The 17979-nt window shown below is 56.7% G+C and overlaps 2 protein-coding genes across 6 annotated transcripts in view; both read right to left on the reverse strand.

Moving 5' to 3' along the window:
- The window catches only part of PHF12 (PHD finger protein 12), a 32379-nt gene extending 25066 nt beyond the window's left edge, over positions 1-7313 (reverse strand). Inside the window, exons 1-2 of one of the 3 annotated variants that reach the window (XM_015646706.3) lie at positions 6976-7194; positions 6475-6656 (exon numbers count right to left, since the gene is read on the reverse strand). In XM_015646706.3, coding sequence (XP_015502192.1) covers positions 6475-6619 — 145 coding nt within the window. In that variant the 5' untranslated portion in view covers positions 6620-6656; positions 6976-7194. Of the gene's footprint in view, positions 1-6474; positions 6657-6975 lie in introns of all 3 variants that reach the window. The other 2 variants (XM_015646707.3, XM_033518827.1) reach the window with 2 other exon arrangements.
- A 653-nt stretch (positions 7314-7966) lies between these two features.
- Positions 7967-17979, reverse strand: part of SEZ6 (seizure related 6 homolog) — a 15059-nt gene continuing 5046 nt past the window's right edge. For 2 of the 3 annotated variants that reach the window (XM_015646783.3, XM_015646781.2), the window contains exons 2-17: positions 14184-14753; positions 13978-14111; positions 12921-13113; positions 12432-12617; positions 12189-12357; positions 11662-11828; positions 11384-11578; positions 11064-11202; positions 10785-10981; positions 10514-10708; positions 10243-10434; positions 9966-10163; positions 9834-9872; positions 9612-9732; positions 9429-9531; positions 7967-8903 (exon numbers count right to left, since the gene is read on the reverse strand). In XM_015646783.3, the coding sequence (XP_015502269.1) occupies positions 8871-8903; positions 9429-9531; positions 9612-9732; positions 9834-9872; positions 9966-10163; positions 10243-10434; positions 10514-10708; positions 10785-10981; positions 11064-11202; positions 11384-11578; positions 11662-11828; positions 12189-12357; positions 12432-12617; positions 12921-13113; positions 13978-14111; positions 14184-14753 (2831 nt within the window). In that variant the 3' untranslated portion in view covers positions 7967-8870. The remainder of the gene's footprint in view (positions 8904-9428; positions 9532-9611; positions 9733-9833; positions 9873-9965; positions 10164-10242; positions 10435-10513; positions 10709-10784; positions 10982-11063; positions 11203-11383; positions 11579-11661; positions 11829-12188; positions 12358-12431; positions 12618-12920; positions 13114-13977; positions 14112-14183; positions 14754-17979) is intronic. The other variant, XM_015646782.2, reaches the window with a different exon arrangement.

The following is a 17979-nucleotide window of genomic DNA, read 5'->3' on the forward strand; positions in this document are numbered from 1 at the left end:
GAATGTGTGTTACAGTTGAAAAACTGTTTCAGTATCGATGCTACAACTGAAATTTCAAACTGCTTCAGTCTTACACACAGAAACAGAGGAGCCCTGCTCTCCTGCAGGTGCTCCTCATACCACCACAACAGCACCTACAACCCTTTTTTTAGTGGGGGGAAATGCCTGTTTGGTCCTGGTTCTTTCTAAAAATACACATTTCTGTCACTGACAACTGCACAGAGGCACTCCCAACCTGGGGTGCCCTTCACACCTGTGATAAGGATGTACAGCCAGATGTCAGACATGCCAATTACCACAGCTTCCCTTTTACTGCCCCACCTAAACACCATTCTGAAAAATAGAGAGAGAAAGAGGAGAGAGAGAGAGAGAGAAAAAAAGAGGAGAGAGAGAGAAAGATGAGAGAGAGAGAGAAAGATGAGAGAGAGAGAGAAAGAGGAGAGAGAGAGAGAAAGAGGAGAGAGAGAGAGAAAGAGGAGAGAGAGAGAGAAAGAGGAGAGAGAGAGAGAGAGAAAGAGGAGAGAGAATAATTATGAGCTTTATAAGATCTTGTGTAATAAACACAGTAGTCCCCCATTCCCAACTATCAGATCTGCTGGCGGCAGTACAATCTTAACAACACTGAGCCTGTATGTGATAAAAAGACATAAGGCGAGCTAAAAGAAGGTGAATATATTTATAAGATAGTGCCAAGATCTCCATAACAAACAGTCATTAGCAGATTAGTATTATGAATCTAATCCAATTAAGAATTTCCTTTGCAAATGCCTGGAGGAGCTGGAATTCCTCTGGGAAGACCTTTCCATGTTGTGAAAGGCTCCCATGAGTCATGCCTGCAGGCTGACATACCAGGAAAGACCAGCTCTGGAGCAGCAGGAACAAAGCAGTGAACCCCACCTCGAAGCAAACCGCTGCAGCCTCCTGCTCCTGAGAATTCAACTCAAAAATGGACCTCACAGTGGCACAAAAAAAAAGACTTTTCATTTCCACAGGTTGTGGTCAACATAAAACTGGTACTTTCCTAAGCCAAGGTACTAAAGCACGGAGAATTTTCCTTGTTCAGAGTTTCCCACTGTGCCATTTTAAACAGCTTTGGAACAATGCGGGTGTTTGATGTAACACCAGTCCATGCAGCAGCCATGTCTGAAGGCAAAGCCTAAGTTAAGTAGTTAAACATCCCCCTCCTTGGCTTTGAATCCTTGATTTTAGAATCCCAAAACCATGCTCCTACCACTCCACACTGATGTTGGGAACCGCAGCAGAGACCCACGTCTCAATCCAAATCCCCAATTCTTGCCCACAACTCAAAATCTGCTCACGCTCAGTTTAACACGAGCAACACCCACACACACAGGTGACAGTGGTGGCCTGCAAGTCACCCAATCACGAGCTCATCAAATTCTTACTGTGAACAACTTGCTGAAGCCCTCAGCTGAAGTCCATAGATTTAGGCTGACCTTATCTGCCTTTGCATGGAGAAATTTAGCACAAAATAAGGAGAGCGAAAAATCTCATTGGTACAACTTTGCTGAGCAGAGCTGCCAAGACTGATCATGTTACCACATCTGCAGGCGCACACGCAGTGACCCTCTGCTGCCAGAAACCCAGCCAGGGCAATCACTTCCTCCTGCCTCAGGATCCATCCTAGGCTGGCTCCAAGGCTCCCAAAATATCAGAAGCAGAGATACATAAAAACAGAAGTTGGAGTTTTTTAAAAGCATATACTTAAACCAATATTGTTTTAACAAAGTATCTGTTAAGATACATATATTTAAACTTTGGGAACGGAACAGCTTACTCTAACTTACAATATGCAATTACATAAATATTAAAGTAGGGGTTTGCCAGTCATTTATTGTTAAAAAAACCCCAAACAAACAGAAAGCCTCACAATAAAAACTTTCTGCACTTAAAACAAGCGATGTTTTGAAGCTGTGATGTATTCAATGTTCTGAAATTCTGCTCCTAGAATAGGAGGAATTAGGAGAATTAGGTAGGAAGTTTCCCTCTCCAGCACCTTCCTGGATATCCTGCTACTCCTTGCAGCAGGAGATGCCTCAGACCATTCTAATGGGCACCTGAACTACAGGAGGCAGCTCAAGATGACCATTAAGGGAAGGATTAACTCAGACAATAGACTGGCCATTGTTTTGCTCCCCTCACAGACTGCATATTAATGTAAAAACCCAAAGCTAGAACAAATGCCAAAGATAAAGCAGGGCATTTTAGACTGAATAAGGTGGAGAGTTATTGATGTCCTACCAGCCAAACACAACTTTTTTCCATTCTTTGCTCGAAGCACTAAAACAATGTGACTCATAGAAAACACCAACTCTAGTTTAGTTTCCTCTGCTGCACTCTGCAGCTGTTACTTCTGCTCTTCAACACCAGCACTTGGATGAAGACTGCAAAATTTGAGTTTAATAGAGCCAAACACTGCAAATATAAACACAAGGAGGTGTTGCAAAAAGTTTGGTGGAGGTAGCAGGCCCCAGTAGGGACACAACATGCTTCTCCCAGCACAGCACCGTTTTGCTGGGTAGTGCCACAAAACTGGTACTGTCATTTACATAACTGGTCAGCTTTAAGAGACTGAGGTCACTCTGCCATGCCAGCAGAGCTGTACAGCCAGCAGCATGAGTTCTTACAAGAGGGACTTGAACCACAGCATTCAGTGAGGTTTGTGCTTTTGGGCTCCTCCAACCAGAAACTCAGGCAGGGAGACTTTTTAAAAAAACAAAAAGAGAGAGAAAAAAAAAACAAACACAAAACTGTTCTGTGTTGGTTTTCCCTCCTGTTGTCACTCCCCTCCCCCAGCTTGTTAACTAAACTTTTCCTCTCCCGGGGATCTTTCTAATCCTTAGTAATGAATTTGCAGCATCAGTCACTTTGCAAACCCGCTTCAATATGAATCAAGTTTACTACAAGATCAAGAAAACACAGGGAATTCTAACAATCACATTGCCAGGAGGAGGATATAAATAGAAAAGAAGTAGCACTGGAAAATTGGTTTTCAATCATGTAAAGAAGGAGCATGCACCATACCCGGGGGCCTGGGCTAAGGCAGAACATCAGGATGGAAATGCACTCTGCAGAACCAAACACCAACTTCAGAGCTAAAAATCCCACATCCTGTTTTCAAGAATTACTAGGGACCCAAAAAAACTCTCTCTGTAAATTCAAACCTGAAGAGAGTCACCTGACTGTGACATTAATCCGAGTATGTTGAAACTAAGTATCTGGCAGGGATTTCACACTTGCCTGTATCCCTCCCACCAGGCCACTTTATCTGCAGCTGGGCTGGAATCCTCCGCACCCATGGCCTCTCAGAGCACCCATAGCAGCTTTACACTGAACTAGTGACTCCAAAACCGAGTTGTGGGAAGAGATGACACCCCAACAGATGAATTGGGAAGTCACTTCCACCCACATTAATTCAGGAGAGCAGTCATTCCACGGTGTATCAACAAACTTGTTATTTACCACCTCAGATGTGTAATACTATCAGACTCGGAAAGTTTTGTGAGTTTTGGCCAGGTGCCTTCTGTTTTCCACGGAGGACAACGGGTTTAAGTGCTCAACTGAAGTTAAGGCAAACTGCTGAAGTTTGAGGGTCACACACTTACATAGCAAAGCCAACTTTCTCACTAGAGAATTAAACAACTTGATACAGAAGAACCTTCTCTACACAGGAAGGAGCAACATGAGTTCCTGGGAAGCTGAGCTGGGTTTGTCTCCAGCTGACTGCATGACCTGTGCCAATCATACCCCTGAAAATACTTTCTTTTATAATATGGCCTCTCCCATACAGCTGTAATCAACTGATCACAAACCGTACACCAATTAAAAGCTACTTTTTAATTTTTGTTATGCTATCCTGATAATAAAAGGTACTAAAGCGAATATGATTAATTAATCATATATAAATGCATGCATAATTAAATGATAATACCTGGTACTAAAGCTCACAATAAATATTCAGAGAACAGGTAAGCTGTCGACACAAATCCGTTAGGGGCCCCAGTGGTGCTATTCAAGTGACTTAAACCAAGCCTTGCATTACAGCTGCTATTCTTTAAATAAAAAAAGGAGGCAGAAAGGAAGCTGCAAGTGCTGTCTTTATGCCTAAGTTTATTTCCAGACTGGAAGTTTACTTTAAGCAAAATGTAGGAGGTAATGGGAAGACACATGAAAACAAAACCTGAGCATCCCTTTGACACAACCTAGGTCACCTGAAGGCCACAGCCAAGGGCCCAGCAAAGGTCCAGGAGGAAGGAGGCAGAACCAGGCCCAAGCTGGAGGCCTTTAGACAAAGCCTTTCCACACTGTGCCACCTCCCTCAGCAGGTTCTGGGATACTGTCAAAGGGAACGCTTGAGAAATGGCAGAAGAGGCGACAAATGGAGTGAAACAGAGTATTTAGAATTGCTTTTTCATTTCTTTTCTGAAGAGTGACTAGTTAGCAAAAGATACATATATTTTATACATAATATTTTCATATAAATTTTTTATACAGTTATAATGCAACTAACTCAGGTACAGTGAAGGCTTTAGAGGTATCTGAATTACCTGGTTGTTTCCCACTCACAACTACACAAACATCGCCAAATTAAGCCATGAAATTTAGGCATGCACAAAGCAGTCTGATTTGTGGTCAGACTTAACCAGGATTCAGAGTCAACTAGGACACTCTACAGCCTTAGGCACAGCTCTTCCATTCCAAAATGTGAAGTTTTAGCCATCACTCCAGCCTCACTAAGAGAATGCTCAGGATGTGTTCGGCTGCATCCGAAAGCAACTACACCCGGCAGAAGGAAAAAACCATCCTTAAATTAAAGCTCATCAAGGACACTGGATGAAAAATAATGATAATTACTATCCTCCTAGTAAATATTAGAGGATCTGCACTACCACCAGTAGCACTTCCTCAGGGTAGGAGGGATGATGTCATGGCTGCATGCTATAGCATTGTCGGGTTTGCCTGGCTACACGCTGCTAACGGGACACTCCCTTACAGAACTGTGACCACACACTCAGCTTCCCTGCTACCAGCAAACAGTTTAATAAGTATTCCGAGACCCTCAATTAGCATACAAATGCAGAAGAGCCAGCGAGCAAATGAAAATCAGAAAAAAGCAAAAAAACCCCAAAAAACAACAGAGGGAGGGGAAAAAAGCGCAGAGAAGACAGCTGTAACAGGGTGGCAAACAAAGCTCCAAAGCATGAAAGAGAGAAAGGAATGTGGTTAAAAAATCTCCCCTAAGGAAGAATACTCTGTACTCCTAAGCTCCAGCTGTTTGACTTGCCCCACTCCCTCCTCCACTCCATTATCCACTCTGGCTGTGCTAATTTAACACAAACCCCCCGCCTATGTCAACTGCTGAAAGGGGGGATTTTGGCAAAGCGGCCTCAGATGCATCCAAGCTCCGGGTGCAGAAAAGGGAAAAACTTTGGGGTGGAAAGTTGAGGCGCTTTTGGCGTGGTGTCGCTTTGTGCTGGGAAAGCTTGGGAAGCTGTGAGGGAAGGCAGCCAAGAGCCCATCCTGCTTCAGCCTCCAGCACCTCGAGCTCTGCCACCGCTTCCACACGCATCTCGATTCCCAGCCGGTAGCCAGATTTGCATGCAGCAAGCTCTGCCTTCATGAACAAAGCCACACAACTCCCAGCAAGAGCACCCAACAGCCCTCCAGTTCACGGCAGACACCCCATGGATGAGACAAGCAGGTCGGAAGAGCAAGGAGGAAGGGAAAAAAGGAGGGAAAGGAATAAACCGAGCCAACATTAAAGTCTGGAGGCCTGGATTTCCATGGGGAAGGTATTTTCATGTTTGAGATACTATAGGGAGCACTGCGAGGGTTTGGAAGTCATATATGCAGCCAAAATGGCGCTGAGAATAAAAATATAATTTAAAGGAAGGTCGCCATATTGTAAACAGTGAGGCAGGGAGACACAGAGACAGCAACCTCCATTATTCCCAGCAGCTGCAGCAGCACGGAAGCGCTGGGAACGTCAGGCCTGGTGCAGAGACGCCACCAGGGCTTCCCTCTCTCCAGCCAGGGCCCTCCGGAGGGTCCCCCCCAAGCCAGGCACCCTTGGAGAGGGGTGAGGTGGGGAAGTTCCCCGCTGGGGGCGGGGGGGCAGAAGGCCGGGCAGGGGCAGCACCAAGGCAGCCAGGCCACGCAGCCAGCGGCCTCGCTCCTCCTCCAGGCCTCTCGCCCGCTGCTCAGCACAAAAAGAAAGGAGGAGGGTGGACCCCCAACCCTCCAGAAAGCAGGCAGGGGAGGATTCACCTCGGCCGCTGTGGATTAGTCTCAGGAGGGACGGACCAGAGTGGGGTTTACACCTCCTTTTTGTTCCTGTCTGCTCTAGCCGGCCTCACGTCCCCCCCTCTCCTCCCCGGGACCTAACGGGAAGCGGGAGCGGCCGGAGGGAAGGTGCTCTGGGCAGATCCGGAGGGAGAGAGCGCCAAGCCTTACCAGCACTGGAGGTGGAAAGCGGCGGGGCAGTGATCGCAGCACAGCAGATCCCCTCCTTCCTTGCAGCTATCGCAGCTATCGTGGTTAGTGGCCCTGCCACTTCGCCTGGGCTCCTTCTCGGGCCTCCTGCTCTTCTTCTCCCCATCTTCGCTCTTGGGGGGAGCCAGGAGGGCCTGGATTTGCTGCACATGCACACACAGACAGAGCGGGCTCTGAGGGGCTGCACGGACCCTGACCCAGAGCGCTTCTCCCCGTGCCCGCCGGGGGGACAGCGGCCCTAAGCCCTCCGGGACGGGACCGGAGCGGGGACAGAGCCCCGGCCGAGCCCGCCCCGCCCGCCCCGTGTCCGGCAAGGCCTCTCCGGGGGCCGGGCGAGCTGCCTCCGTCCCTCCGCACTTCCTTGTAAGGCCACGGGGCTCCGGGCTGGGGGGGTTCCCTCGCCATCTTGCAGCCCCACTGCCTCCCCGGTCCGGCCCCCCCCCGCCGCGTCCCGGGCCTCACCTCCATCAGCCCCCCGGAGGTGTCCAGGTCGTAGACGATCGTCTTGGTCTCCATCTTCTCCCACATTCATCCAGCCCAGGAGCGGCCCCGAGAGCCCCCCCCGTCGAGAGGGAGCGAGGCGGGGACGTGCGGCGGCCCCTCAGCGACGGCTCCGCGTCGAGGCGGCGGGGTGGGGGGGCGCGGCGCGGCGGGGGCGAGCGGGCGGCGGGGCCTATCCCACGGGCCGCTGCGGCTTGCGCGTCGTCCTCCTCCTCCTCCAGCCTTGCCCGGGGGCGGCCACGGGGGGCCCGACGCCCGCTGCCATTGCCGCGCAGGGGGTGAGTGGGTGAGGGAGGGAGGGGGCGGCGGCCCCGCGCCCGCCGCGGCCGCTCACGCACCGCGCACGCCCCGCGCACAGGCGGCGCCGACGCTCCGGGCCCCGCGCGCACGCGCACTCCGCGCCCCCGCCCCGCCCGCCTCGTGCGCATGCGCGCTCCGCGCCGCCTCCCGCGCCCGGACCTGGCGCGGCGGCGGCGGCGGCGGCGGCGGGGGCGGCGGGACGCACGCGGAGCCGCTGCGCGTGCGCGAAACACCGCCCCGCGCGGCTCCGCCCCGCCCCGCCCCTGCTCAGCTTGGCTTCGCCCATTCTCCGCCCTCTTCCCGCGCAGGCGCGTAGCGGTCGTCACGTTCCAGGGAGCAGGCGGGGTAGCGGGGACGTCAGTGACGCAAGGACGCGGGGCGGGGCGGCGGGGCACGCTCACGTCGGCAGGGGGCGCTCAGCGCGTGGCGCGCAAGAGTGGCGGGGGCGCAATCTCTGCTTGTGACGTCATCCCGGTAGAGGCCACGCCTCTTAAAGCGGCAGTGACCCCCGGAGAGCACGGAAGGAGAGGGCGTGGGGGTCGGGATGCCATGGGGGGAGCTGTGAGGTGGGCTCAAGGTCCACCCTGGGGCTGTGTGTGTGCGTGTATCCCCACTCCAAGCTCCGCGGTCCCGCTGAGGAAGACGCCATCGCTTCTTCTAAAACACCAGTTTTTATTAATGAAACAACCAAAAGATGGGGAGGGGGCCGGTATCCCCTCCAGATCGAGGGGGCGGCGGGGACCGGGGTCACCAGCCCGGGCGGGACGCGGCGGTGCGGGGAGAACAGCCATGTCCCGTGCCCCTGCCCACCCCGTCACTCCGGGTCTGGCCGCGCTGGGGTGCCGGGACGCGCGGGGGGGACACGCTGGTGGCGGAGGGCACCCCCCCGGGGAGAGCGAAGCAAGCGGGGGCCGGGGGGACACGCAGCATGCTGGGGGCACGGGTGGGACACGTCCCTGCGTGGCGGCGGTGGGAGACACAGGGTTGCGGGGGGACCAGCCCTGTGCTGGGTGGGGGAGCGAGGGCGGGGGGGGCACCCACCTGGCCACCCAAGCCCCTCGCCCACCCCCCGGGGCTTTGTCCCCTTCCCGCTGCAGCCCTGGAGAGCCCTGTCCTTACCTGGGGTCCCCACAGCGCTGCTCCCCCTGCCTGTGTCACTCCTCCGTCGCAGGGACAGTGGGGGCTGCTGTTTTTCCCCTGCGGGGGACTGGGGCGAAGGATGGAGCCCAAAGGGCAGGGTGGGATCCAGGGAGCTTTGCTGGCTCGGGGGCCGGGGAGGCAGGATGGGGTCCAGGGACCCCCACTGGCTCAGCCTCTCGTGAGCCCAGTGCAGGAGGCTGGGTGACAGTGGGGCTCGGGGAGACCCCAAGGGGGTCCGGGTGGATTGGGGGTGGCAGGGGGGTTGCCAGTGCCCAGGTGGGTCCTGCCAAGCGTTTGGCTTGAGTCTCCTTGGGAGAGGTGTTCCCAGCCCGTGCCGGGGGCTGGTGGGCACGGGGGGGCCTGGGAGGGGTGGCTGCAATGCCCAGCTCCACGCTGCCCACACCTAGATGGACACCTCATATTCCCTCGTGTCCTGCAAAGAAAACAGACTGCAAGGGGTTGGACACTCGGCAGTGCAACGGGGTGCCTGGGACAGGGATGCAGCATCTCCCATCCCATAAGGACCTGGGGGCACATCCCAGACTACAGGTGGCCCTGGGGATGCATGTCCATCCCGTACATGGGTCCTGGATCAGTGTCCATCCTGTACATGGTGCTTGGATATTTATCCTAGATACTGTGTGTGGTTCCTAGATGGTTGTCAGACCTAATGTGTGGTGCCTAGATGGGTATCCCACCCCACATGTAATCCCTGCATCGATGTTCCTGTGAGTGGTCCCTAACTGGATGTCCGTCATGTGAACAGTCTCTGGATAGACCCATGGGTGATCTCTGCATGCATGTCCCATCCCCTGTGTTATTCCTGATGGATATCATATCTAATGCATGGTTCCTAGAACACATAACCCCATCCCACACCTTTCCCAGCCCATGCACAGCCCCTGGCACAGGTGGCCCGTGCAATGCAGGGTCCCCAAGGTGCCCAATGAGGGGGTGTGGGGGCCAGTACTTACTCCTGTCTCGTAGGTGGGATTGTCAAAAGCCGACTCCACGGTGATATGGTCATAGGGGTGGGAGCCAGCAAGGGGCAGCTGGAGGGCTGGCTTCCCCTGGAGCCTGTGGGGAAAGGACAGCTGGAGTGGGCAGGGGGGGGCCGTGGGGTCCCATGGAGTGATAAGGGCCAGCAGGCCACTCACTTGGAGAAGTAGAGATAAATGCCCCCAATGAGCAGGGCCACCACCAGCACAGGCAGGAAGACAGCGATGGCAACGTTGGTGCCCTCCAGCGTTGTCCCCGAGGGCACGGCCTTGGCCACAGCTGTCCAGGAGAGGTGGGGGCTCACCCAGGGGACACCCCACATCGGCTGCACCCTGGGTGCCCCTCTGCGCTCTGGCACCCCAAAACACCCTCGCCCTTACCATCCAGGTTGCGGTTGCTGTAAAACTCATCGTAGGAGGCTGGAGGTGGTGGAAGAAAGAAAACACCAAGGGTGAGAAGTGGGGTGCTGAGCGGTGCCTGTGAGGTGCTGGAGTGGGGAGCCGTCATCTCACCCGCCTTGCAGATGGGAGGGAAGCCGCTCCAGCGTGAGGGGTGCCCAGGCAGGCAGCGCAGGCTGCTCTCGCCCAGCAGCGCCCGGCCAGCGGTGCAGGAGAAGTGTAGGGTGGCTCCCGCCGGGTACAGCCGCCGCTCCGGGTTCTGCCTCCCGCCCGCCGGCACACCAGGGTTGTGGCAGGGCTCGTACGTCTCCGCTGCGAGGCAGTGGTACCGTGGCGTCAGCACTCGGCATCAGCTTGGGGGATTTGCCCGGGGAGGGGATGCCCAACTCACGGATGCACTTGGGGAGGCGGTCACTCCACTTGGGTCCCCCCGCAGCACGGTCATGGCAGGTCAGGGTTCCAGCACCCGCCAGGACGTAGCCCTTGTCACAGACGTACTGCACGGTGGCTCCCACCGGGAATTTAGGGTTGGAGACCACCCTGCGGCTGTGCTCAGCATCCCCAGGGTCCCGGCAGGTTGTTACTGCGGGCAGGAGTGACCGATGGTGACAGTGGCTGGGGACGCGCCCCAGGGCAGGGGGTCACTGGTGGGCAGCACTCACCCCGCTCGCAGGAGGGCAGGTCACCGCTCCACGTCAGGTCCCAGTGACACATCAGGAGGTCAGTGCCGGTCAGCTGGAAGCCAGGGTAGCAATGGAAGGTGACCACAGTGCCATGGAGAAGCTCCGGCTGTGAGGACGTTTTCCAGCCATTGGCAATGTCCGGCAGCTCGGGACAGGTGTCATTACGGGGGACCTCTGTGGGCATGGAAGGCTGAGCAGGGCAGTGGGGACACTGTGGACACCAGGGACACTGTCCCACCATGGCCCTCACCAGAGAAGTGGATGACAAAGCCCTGCCGATAGGCAAAGGCACCGGCGCCAGGGTCAGACTGGAACTGGACGGTGACATCAGCAGTGGATGCGTAGAGCTTGAAGCGGCCACGGGCGCCCGTGTACTGGCCCAGGATGCGCGCAGTCAGGTCGTCCCCATCATAGAAGGTCAGCATGTCCCCCGAGCCCAGCCGCAACCTGGGGCAGGGGGATCATGAGGGCAGGGAGTGCATAGATCTGTCATCCCACTATCCCCATCCCGGCCCATCCCAACACTCACACGCGGACATCCAGCATGATGCGCTTGTCCTCCTCCACGTGCAGCCCCCAGATGCAGTCCTGGCCCTTGCCGTACGCCTCTGGCCAGTTGGGCGACAGCACCACTCCGGCTGTGTCCGTCAGCTCCCCGCTGCACACCGCTGTGGGCATGTGATGGGCTTGGCACTGCCATGGGGCACCCACCACAGCACCCACTCCAGCATCCCACATCCAGCACCCACCATATCCCTCAGTCCCATTACACACAACAGCACAATGGCTGCACTATCTCTCATGCCCCATCCACAGCAACTCCCGGCACCCTCCAGCACCAGCACCCACCACGGCACGCTGGTTCCGTCTCATTCCACTGCGGGTCACTGGGGTCAACACACTCGATGATGGTGGAGCCCTGCTCCAGCGTGTAGCCAGGGTCACAGCTGAACTCCACCGTGGTGCCCACGGGGTACCGGGGATCACTGGCCGTGAAGTTCCCGTACTTGACGAAGGGCTCGTAGCAATGCCCCTGCTCAAAGGCTGCAGGCACAGGGGCAAAGATCTGCAGGGGCTGGGTGGGTACAGGGATGTTTGGGTCACCCGCTACACCCTTGGCCCCATACCCTCATAGCGCAGCGCCATGCCCGCAGCGGCCCCGCTGCTGTCGGTGGTGAGCTCCACGAAGAAGTGGCGTCCGGTGCTGAGCAGCCCCTCAATGGGCAGGTACTCCACCTCGTAGGAGTCGTACACTGGTGGTGCCTCCACGTTGTTGCCGTTGCGGATGATGAGCCTGCCAAGGCAAGGCAAGGTGCAATGCTGGCCATGGCCAACTGCAGCCATGCTTGGACATGGATGGTAGCCTCCAACCCCAGCCATTGCCAACAGCACCATCCTTGGGCATGGCCAGAGGTTATCTTCCTTGAATATGGCAAACAACACCTGTCCTTGATCATGGCCAATGGCCAAAGGTAGCCACACTTGGCCATGGCGCGCAACACCCATCCTTAAATATGTGATGTGATTAATGTGATTAATGATGTGATTCCATCCTTGGATATAGCCAAGAGCACTCATCCTTGAACCCCATGAGGGGCTGCCCCAGGCTGCCCCTACACTCCTAGCCCCCCCCCAGTTTGCTCCAGAGCCAAACCTGTCATCATCCTCTGCCAGTGACACCTTCTCGAAGTGGAGGTGCAGGCGATGTCCATCTGGCGCTTCCAGCAGCCAGTGGCACGTCAGGTTGTTGCTGTAGTTCCCAGGAAAGCCGGGCGAGACAATGCGTCCCACTGTGGCGTTCTGGACCACCCCGCCACATGCCGCTGTGGGAGAGGGACCGTCAGTAGGCGACTGTGCCATGCCAGCTGTCCCGTGTCCCCATGGTGCCGGTGCTTACCGAGACAGAGGGGCTCGTGGGCGCTCCAGAAGGGGCGGGTGGCATTGCGGCAGACGAGCCGGCGGGCGCCCTGCAGCTGGTATCCCGTGGAACAGCGGAAATGGGCGTCCCCACCAGGGTGAAGGCTGCTGACCGAGACCTCCCCAAAAGCCGGCCGTGCTGGGAAGGGGCAGCTCAGCAGGTAGGCTGGGGGCAGGTGGTGGTGTTACCAAGGCTGAGGAACAATGGACCCCCCCAGAACCCAGAAACTGCCTCCCTTGGAAATGCCTGGGTGTGGCAGGGCTTGACTGACACGGTGCCTATGGCTGCTGAGAATTATGCTAAATTAATCAATAATTGCTAAGGTCAATCAGCTTTCCATGAGTGTTCCTCACCCAGTCAGTGCCCACTTAAAACACAGATAAACTCCAGCTGCATCGCCATGACCCAAATTAGCACCACGCTGGTAGGGAAGCTTCCAGAGGGTACAGAGGGGTCTGAGCCCCATACCTTGGTAGTGAAAGTGGTAGGAGCCAGGGCTGGGGGGCCGGGGGCTCTGGAAGCGGAGGGTGAGGAGGTTGGCTGGGCTGCGGATGACCTGGCCCCGCCGCAGGAAGGACTCGTTGGCCAGGAGGTTGGGCTCCAGGCCTCCTGCGCTCTCCACCGTCAGTGTCTCCCCTTCTGCCAGGCTGATGTTCTCTACCTGCCGGGGACACAAGTGTCACCACAGCAGCATCACCCAGTACCTGGCTCAGAGCTGGTCCTTGAGTGGCTTCCCTGCGGTCGATAGCCCACTGGAGCTTGTCTGTGTGGGGCAGCACCTTTCAAACATGGTTAGCAGTGCCATAAATCATCCCTCTCACCAAGAACAGCAGGGCCCAGCCAGCAGCTCTGCCAGAGCACCACAGCACAGCCAGCAGAGCACCGCACCGGCAGCCTTGCAGACAGCCAGCCTTGCCCTCTGGAACAATTTGCTATTAATGATGCTAATTAAGCCGTGCTGCATGTTGAGGAACAGCAGCACTGGTGAGTGTGGGCTGGAGCGGGGAGAGGTGGTGGAGGTGCTGCCTCTGGCTCACCGCTGGCTTTCCACAAGCCCTGGCACTGCCCTGCAGTGGCTTCAGCAGAGATGGGGACACATAGCCAAGTGCCACTGATGGGAGCAGCACAGGCCTCAGCACAGCAGGATTTGCTATCAGCTCCTGGCAGATGGGTGCTGGGTGTTCCTGGCCCTGCAGCACAGCATGGCACCTGCTGGGACTGCTCACACCTTCTCCATCAGGGTGTTGTTAATTAAATCGTGCAGCACTTCTTTGTGATGGGTGCCAGCCGCAGCAGCTGGTGGGCACAGAGCATCCTGGGGCATCCCAACAACTCATGTACCCACATCCCTGTGCCAGGGCCTGAGGCAATGCCCTGAGCCAGCTCTCTTAGCTTAGGGACCCAGGAATAGGGACAAGGACAGGGACAAGACCATGTGTTTGCTGCACCCTGCACAGAGTAGGGGACATGCCACACTTGTCTGCAGGCACTTGGCACCCTGGCCCACCCTCAGCCCTCTGCTCACCTTGAGCTCCACACCATAGCCAGGGTAGACAGAGATGGTGTAGGTGCAGTCCAAGCTGCCATCATAGGGGACACTGGTTGGCTCTGGGGACACCAGCCAGCCCTCGGGACCCGCCAGCGTCCGGTTGCAGGGAGCTGGTGACAGAGGAGACCCCAGCTCAGCCCCACTTCACCTCAGCTCCACCTGACTCCCTCCCTGGTGCTCACCTGGCCCCTGCAGTGTGGTGACAGTGGTGGTGGTGATGGTGGAGGTGGTAGTGGTCCCCTCCTCATCCCCAGGCACCACCATGGTCCCATTGCGGGGTGCCAGGGATGTGCTGGCCGTGGTGGGTGCCTGGCTGGGGGATGCAGTGCTTGATTCTGGCAGCCCAGAGGGGGACAACGAGGGGTCTACACCTGGCACAGCCCCCCATGTCTCCCCCCATGGCCCGGGGTGCCCGGCAAGCGTGGTCAGGGGGTCAGTGGGGAAGGCGGGCCTGGGCAGGGCAGGGGTACGGGGTGAGGGCTCGGGTTCTGGGGGGCCGGGGGCCGGCTGGAGGGCACTGGCAGGGAGGAGGGGACCAGCGCCAGCAGGCAGGAATGGCGCCTGGGCCAGGTAGTCCTTCTTCAGGAAGGCTTCGTGCAGCAGGTCCTCCAGCAGCGGGTGGTGGTTGAGGATCTTGAGCGTGGGCGCCGTGCTCACAAAGCGAGCCTCTGCCTCCCGCTCCGCCGGCGTGGGCACTGCCGTCGGCTCCACCTCAGCGCTCTCCCCAGTCTTCCTTGCCAGCCCGTTGAAGCCTGGAAGGAGGAAAGAGTGTGGGATGCTGGGGACCTGTGGACTGATGCTGGGGACTGAGGGAACAGGTGATGCACCAAGGAGTGATGCTTCAACACTGTGCCCTCAGCAGCACCTGGGAGCAGTGCTTGGACACAGACTGATGCTGTATCGGGTATGGATGCAGCTCTGGGGAGTGATGCTGGTGCAGTGCCACAGACCTGTGCTGCTCTGAGGACTAACTCTTCCCATGGACCAACCCTGCACCACAGGCCAGTGCTGCTCCAAGGCCTAACGCTTCCCTGCACACCAATATTCCCCCAAAACCAGGACGGCAAACAAGAGCATCAGCCACATGCAGTGGGTCTGTGACACCCTCTCCCCAGCATACCCCTCACTGGGGCAGCCCTGGCAATTAAGCTGTGGCTAATTAATGCACATTGCCAGCTTGTACCACATGAAGGGGTGCCCACTCCTCCTGTGAGCCAGCCCTGATGGGAACAGCCCTGGGATTGTGTGTCCCTGATCACAGATTATCTTTCACCACAGAGGTGGCCATCCTGTGCCAAGGTTCTCCCAGGAGTGCATTTTCCCAGGGTGCAGACACACGGGTGATTCCCATGACTGCCATGACCAGCTGTGCCAGGAATGTCACGGGAGCCTGGACATTTGGACCCTTCTCCAGGCTGCCAGAGAGCTCAGCTTCTTTCCAGCCAGGCTGTCCCTGAGCAGTGTGAGTGTGCAGGAAACCCCCTACCCCATCGAGGCTCCCCCCTTCTCCCACCCACAGCCACAGGGATTCCCCTGTCACAGCCCCGCGTTCCTCCCAGGCATTAGTCTCTGAACAAATCCCCAGCATGCCCAGCCCAGCAGCTTACGGCCTTTAGACCAAAAATAAAAGAGAAATTAATCAGCCCTAATGAGTCACCCGGCATCTCCCGCTCCTAGATCTGCCACAGCACTGTTCCCTCTCCAGCTGGGCACAGCTCAGTGCCACAGCAGAGGGGATGCCATGGTGGCACCCAGCATCCCTCTGAGCCCCTGGTGTGGGACACGAGGCCACGGTAGCGTGTGGGCACATCTTGCCGCCGTGCACAAGCACTGATGACACGATACTCCCAATTACCGGGTAATTATCCCTATCCGTAGCAGGGCAGGGCCCCGCGAAGATTAATTACTCTGCGACTGCTGCTTTTAAGGGACAATTAAGAGACATTATCTTGGGTGTGAAGCTTAGTGGGGAGGTGCTGGGTGCCGGCAGGCTCCTCACACGGCTGCTACCCACCCTCTGTCCCCACCACCCCCTGCCATCACCCCGGGACAATGGTAATGCCCTGGGCACAGCGGCACAGCAGGGACACCTGCCCACACCAGCTCCAAGAGGTCTGCTTGCCCCCCAGCAAGGCCAGAATTATGTTTTAATAGGATCCATTTATTAGAACATAAAAGTTAATGAGTTTATACTGAAGGGCGCCAAAATCTCCGTTAGGCTTTAATAGCGGATTAGTGTTCAGGGCTGGGCCCTGCACCACCACCACTGCCCAGTGTGGTGAAGGCTGGGCTAGAGATGCCCACCCAGCCCCCTGGACACTCCTGCCCATGAGCATCTCACCTGCCCGGGGTGCTGGGGGGCACGGTGATCCCCATGGAGGCTACTGGCTAAGGCCAGGCCTCACAGCAAGGATCCTACAACAGTTCCCATCCGGATCTGAGCACCCTGGGCTGGGCAGTGTCCTGGCACCAGGCACTGCCCTGGGTGTCACACTATATTAGGAACGGTGAGAAGCATGACATGACTCTCTTAGCTGCATTGTCCAAGACAGCAAAGTTTATTATTCTTAATCTTCTTTTTGGAGAAGGTCCAAGAGGTAAAACTCTCACTGGTCATTAAAGCAACTTATCACCATCATTGGTTAAGTGGAACACCACCCCTTGACTGTTTCTTGCAAGTAAATCCTAAACAACACCTGCCAAGATTGTTGTCCTTTACCAAGGACTGTTTGGATTCTTTCTCATGCTTTCTCAGGCCAGAATGAGAAGCCTGTGTGACTTAGTTTCACACAGGCTCTGTTCCCTGCTTGCTTTTTGCATTTAATATCCACACCTGGGCTCTGTGTGCCACAGAATGCTCTTGGTACCAGGGGATGCTTGGGACTGGGGATACTCTTGACCCTCTGGGGATGCTCAGGACACCATGAGGAAGCAGCAAGTGCCCAGCTGCTGACACTCAAGCCCTGTGAACCCCACGGTATTAGATCCTCCACCTCCACAGATGTCTTTAAGCAGCTTATCTCCAGTGCCACAGCTATGTCCCTCCCATGTCCCCAAGGTGACCAGGGACTGCTGACGTGGGACTGGCCGCCCCTCTGTGCCCTGGCACCCAGCAGCCACCCCGCTGAACTCGGGGTGGGCAAAGGGACTGTCAAGTCCCCAGTAGCCATGTGCCTGTTGGGGTCCCTCGTCATGCTGGCCACGGTCACAGCAGGGACAGGATCCTAATCCCTCCCATTGGCTTTTTTGGGTGGAAGTTTATTAACAGCAGCCAGGAGATGCCAGAGACTAATCCGACTGTGGCGGGCGGAGGCCCCCGTGGCGGGAATCGATGCTGCCTGCTGTCACAAATAAATAAATAAGGCGGCACGCGGCCGCCCAGGGAGCACCGATCAATGCTGCCCGCCAAGAAAGCAATAACAGAGTGGCCAGCTCAGGGAGGGGACAGGGCAGGGCCCTCGGTGGCCCCAGGAGCCGTGCCTCAGTTTCCCCATCTGTAGGATGGGGCAGGAGGGAGGTGCAGACAGGCAAGTGCCTGGCACAGGGTGAGGGCAGGGGCTGGGCCTCACAAGATTCTAGGTTTATTTTCTAATTTAAAATCCAATCTGGCTTTGCCCCCGTGGCCAGGGCCAGCAGCTGTGATGAATGAGCTGTCAGGCAGCTGACACCACGTTCCCCCATCCACAGCCTCCCTGTCCCACAGCCTCCAGCCCCCTGAACTACTCCCAGCCTCCACAGCAGGAACAGGAGAGGGAACACATCCTGATGATGCCAGATCCCTACCTGCCCCCTGCCCTGGTGGCCCTAAGGACCCCAGGCAAGGAGCAGGGATTGCTTCCAGGTGTGAAGGCAGCGTGGGCAGGAGCAGGCAGGGAATGCAGGTGGGTGCAGGAGCAGGCAGGGAATGCAGGTGGGTGCAGGTGGTGGCAGCGTGGGCAGGAGCAGGCAGGGAGTGCAGGTGGGTGCAGGTGGTGGCAG

The sequence above is a fragment of the Parus major genome, chromosome 19, assembly GCF_001522545.3.
Source record: "Parus major isolate Abel chromosome 19, Parus_major1.1, whole genome shotgun sequence".
Lineage (NCBI taxonomy): Eukaryota > Metazoa > Chordata > Aves > Passeriformes > Paridae > Parus > Parus major.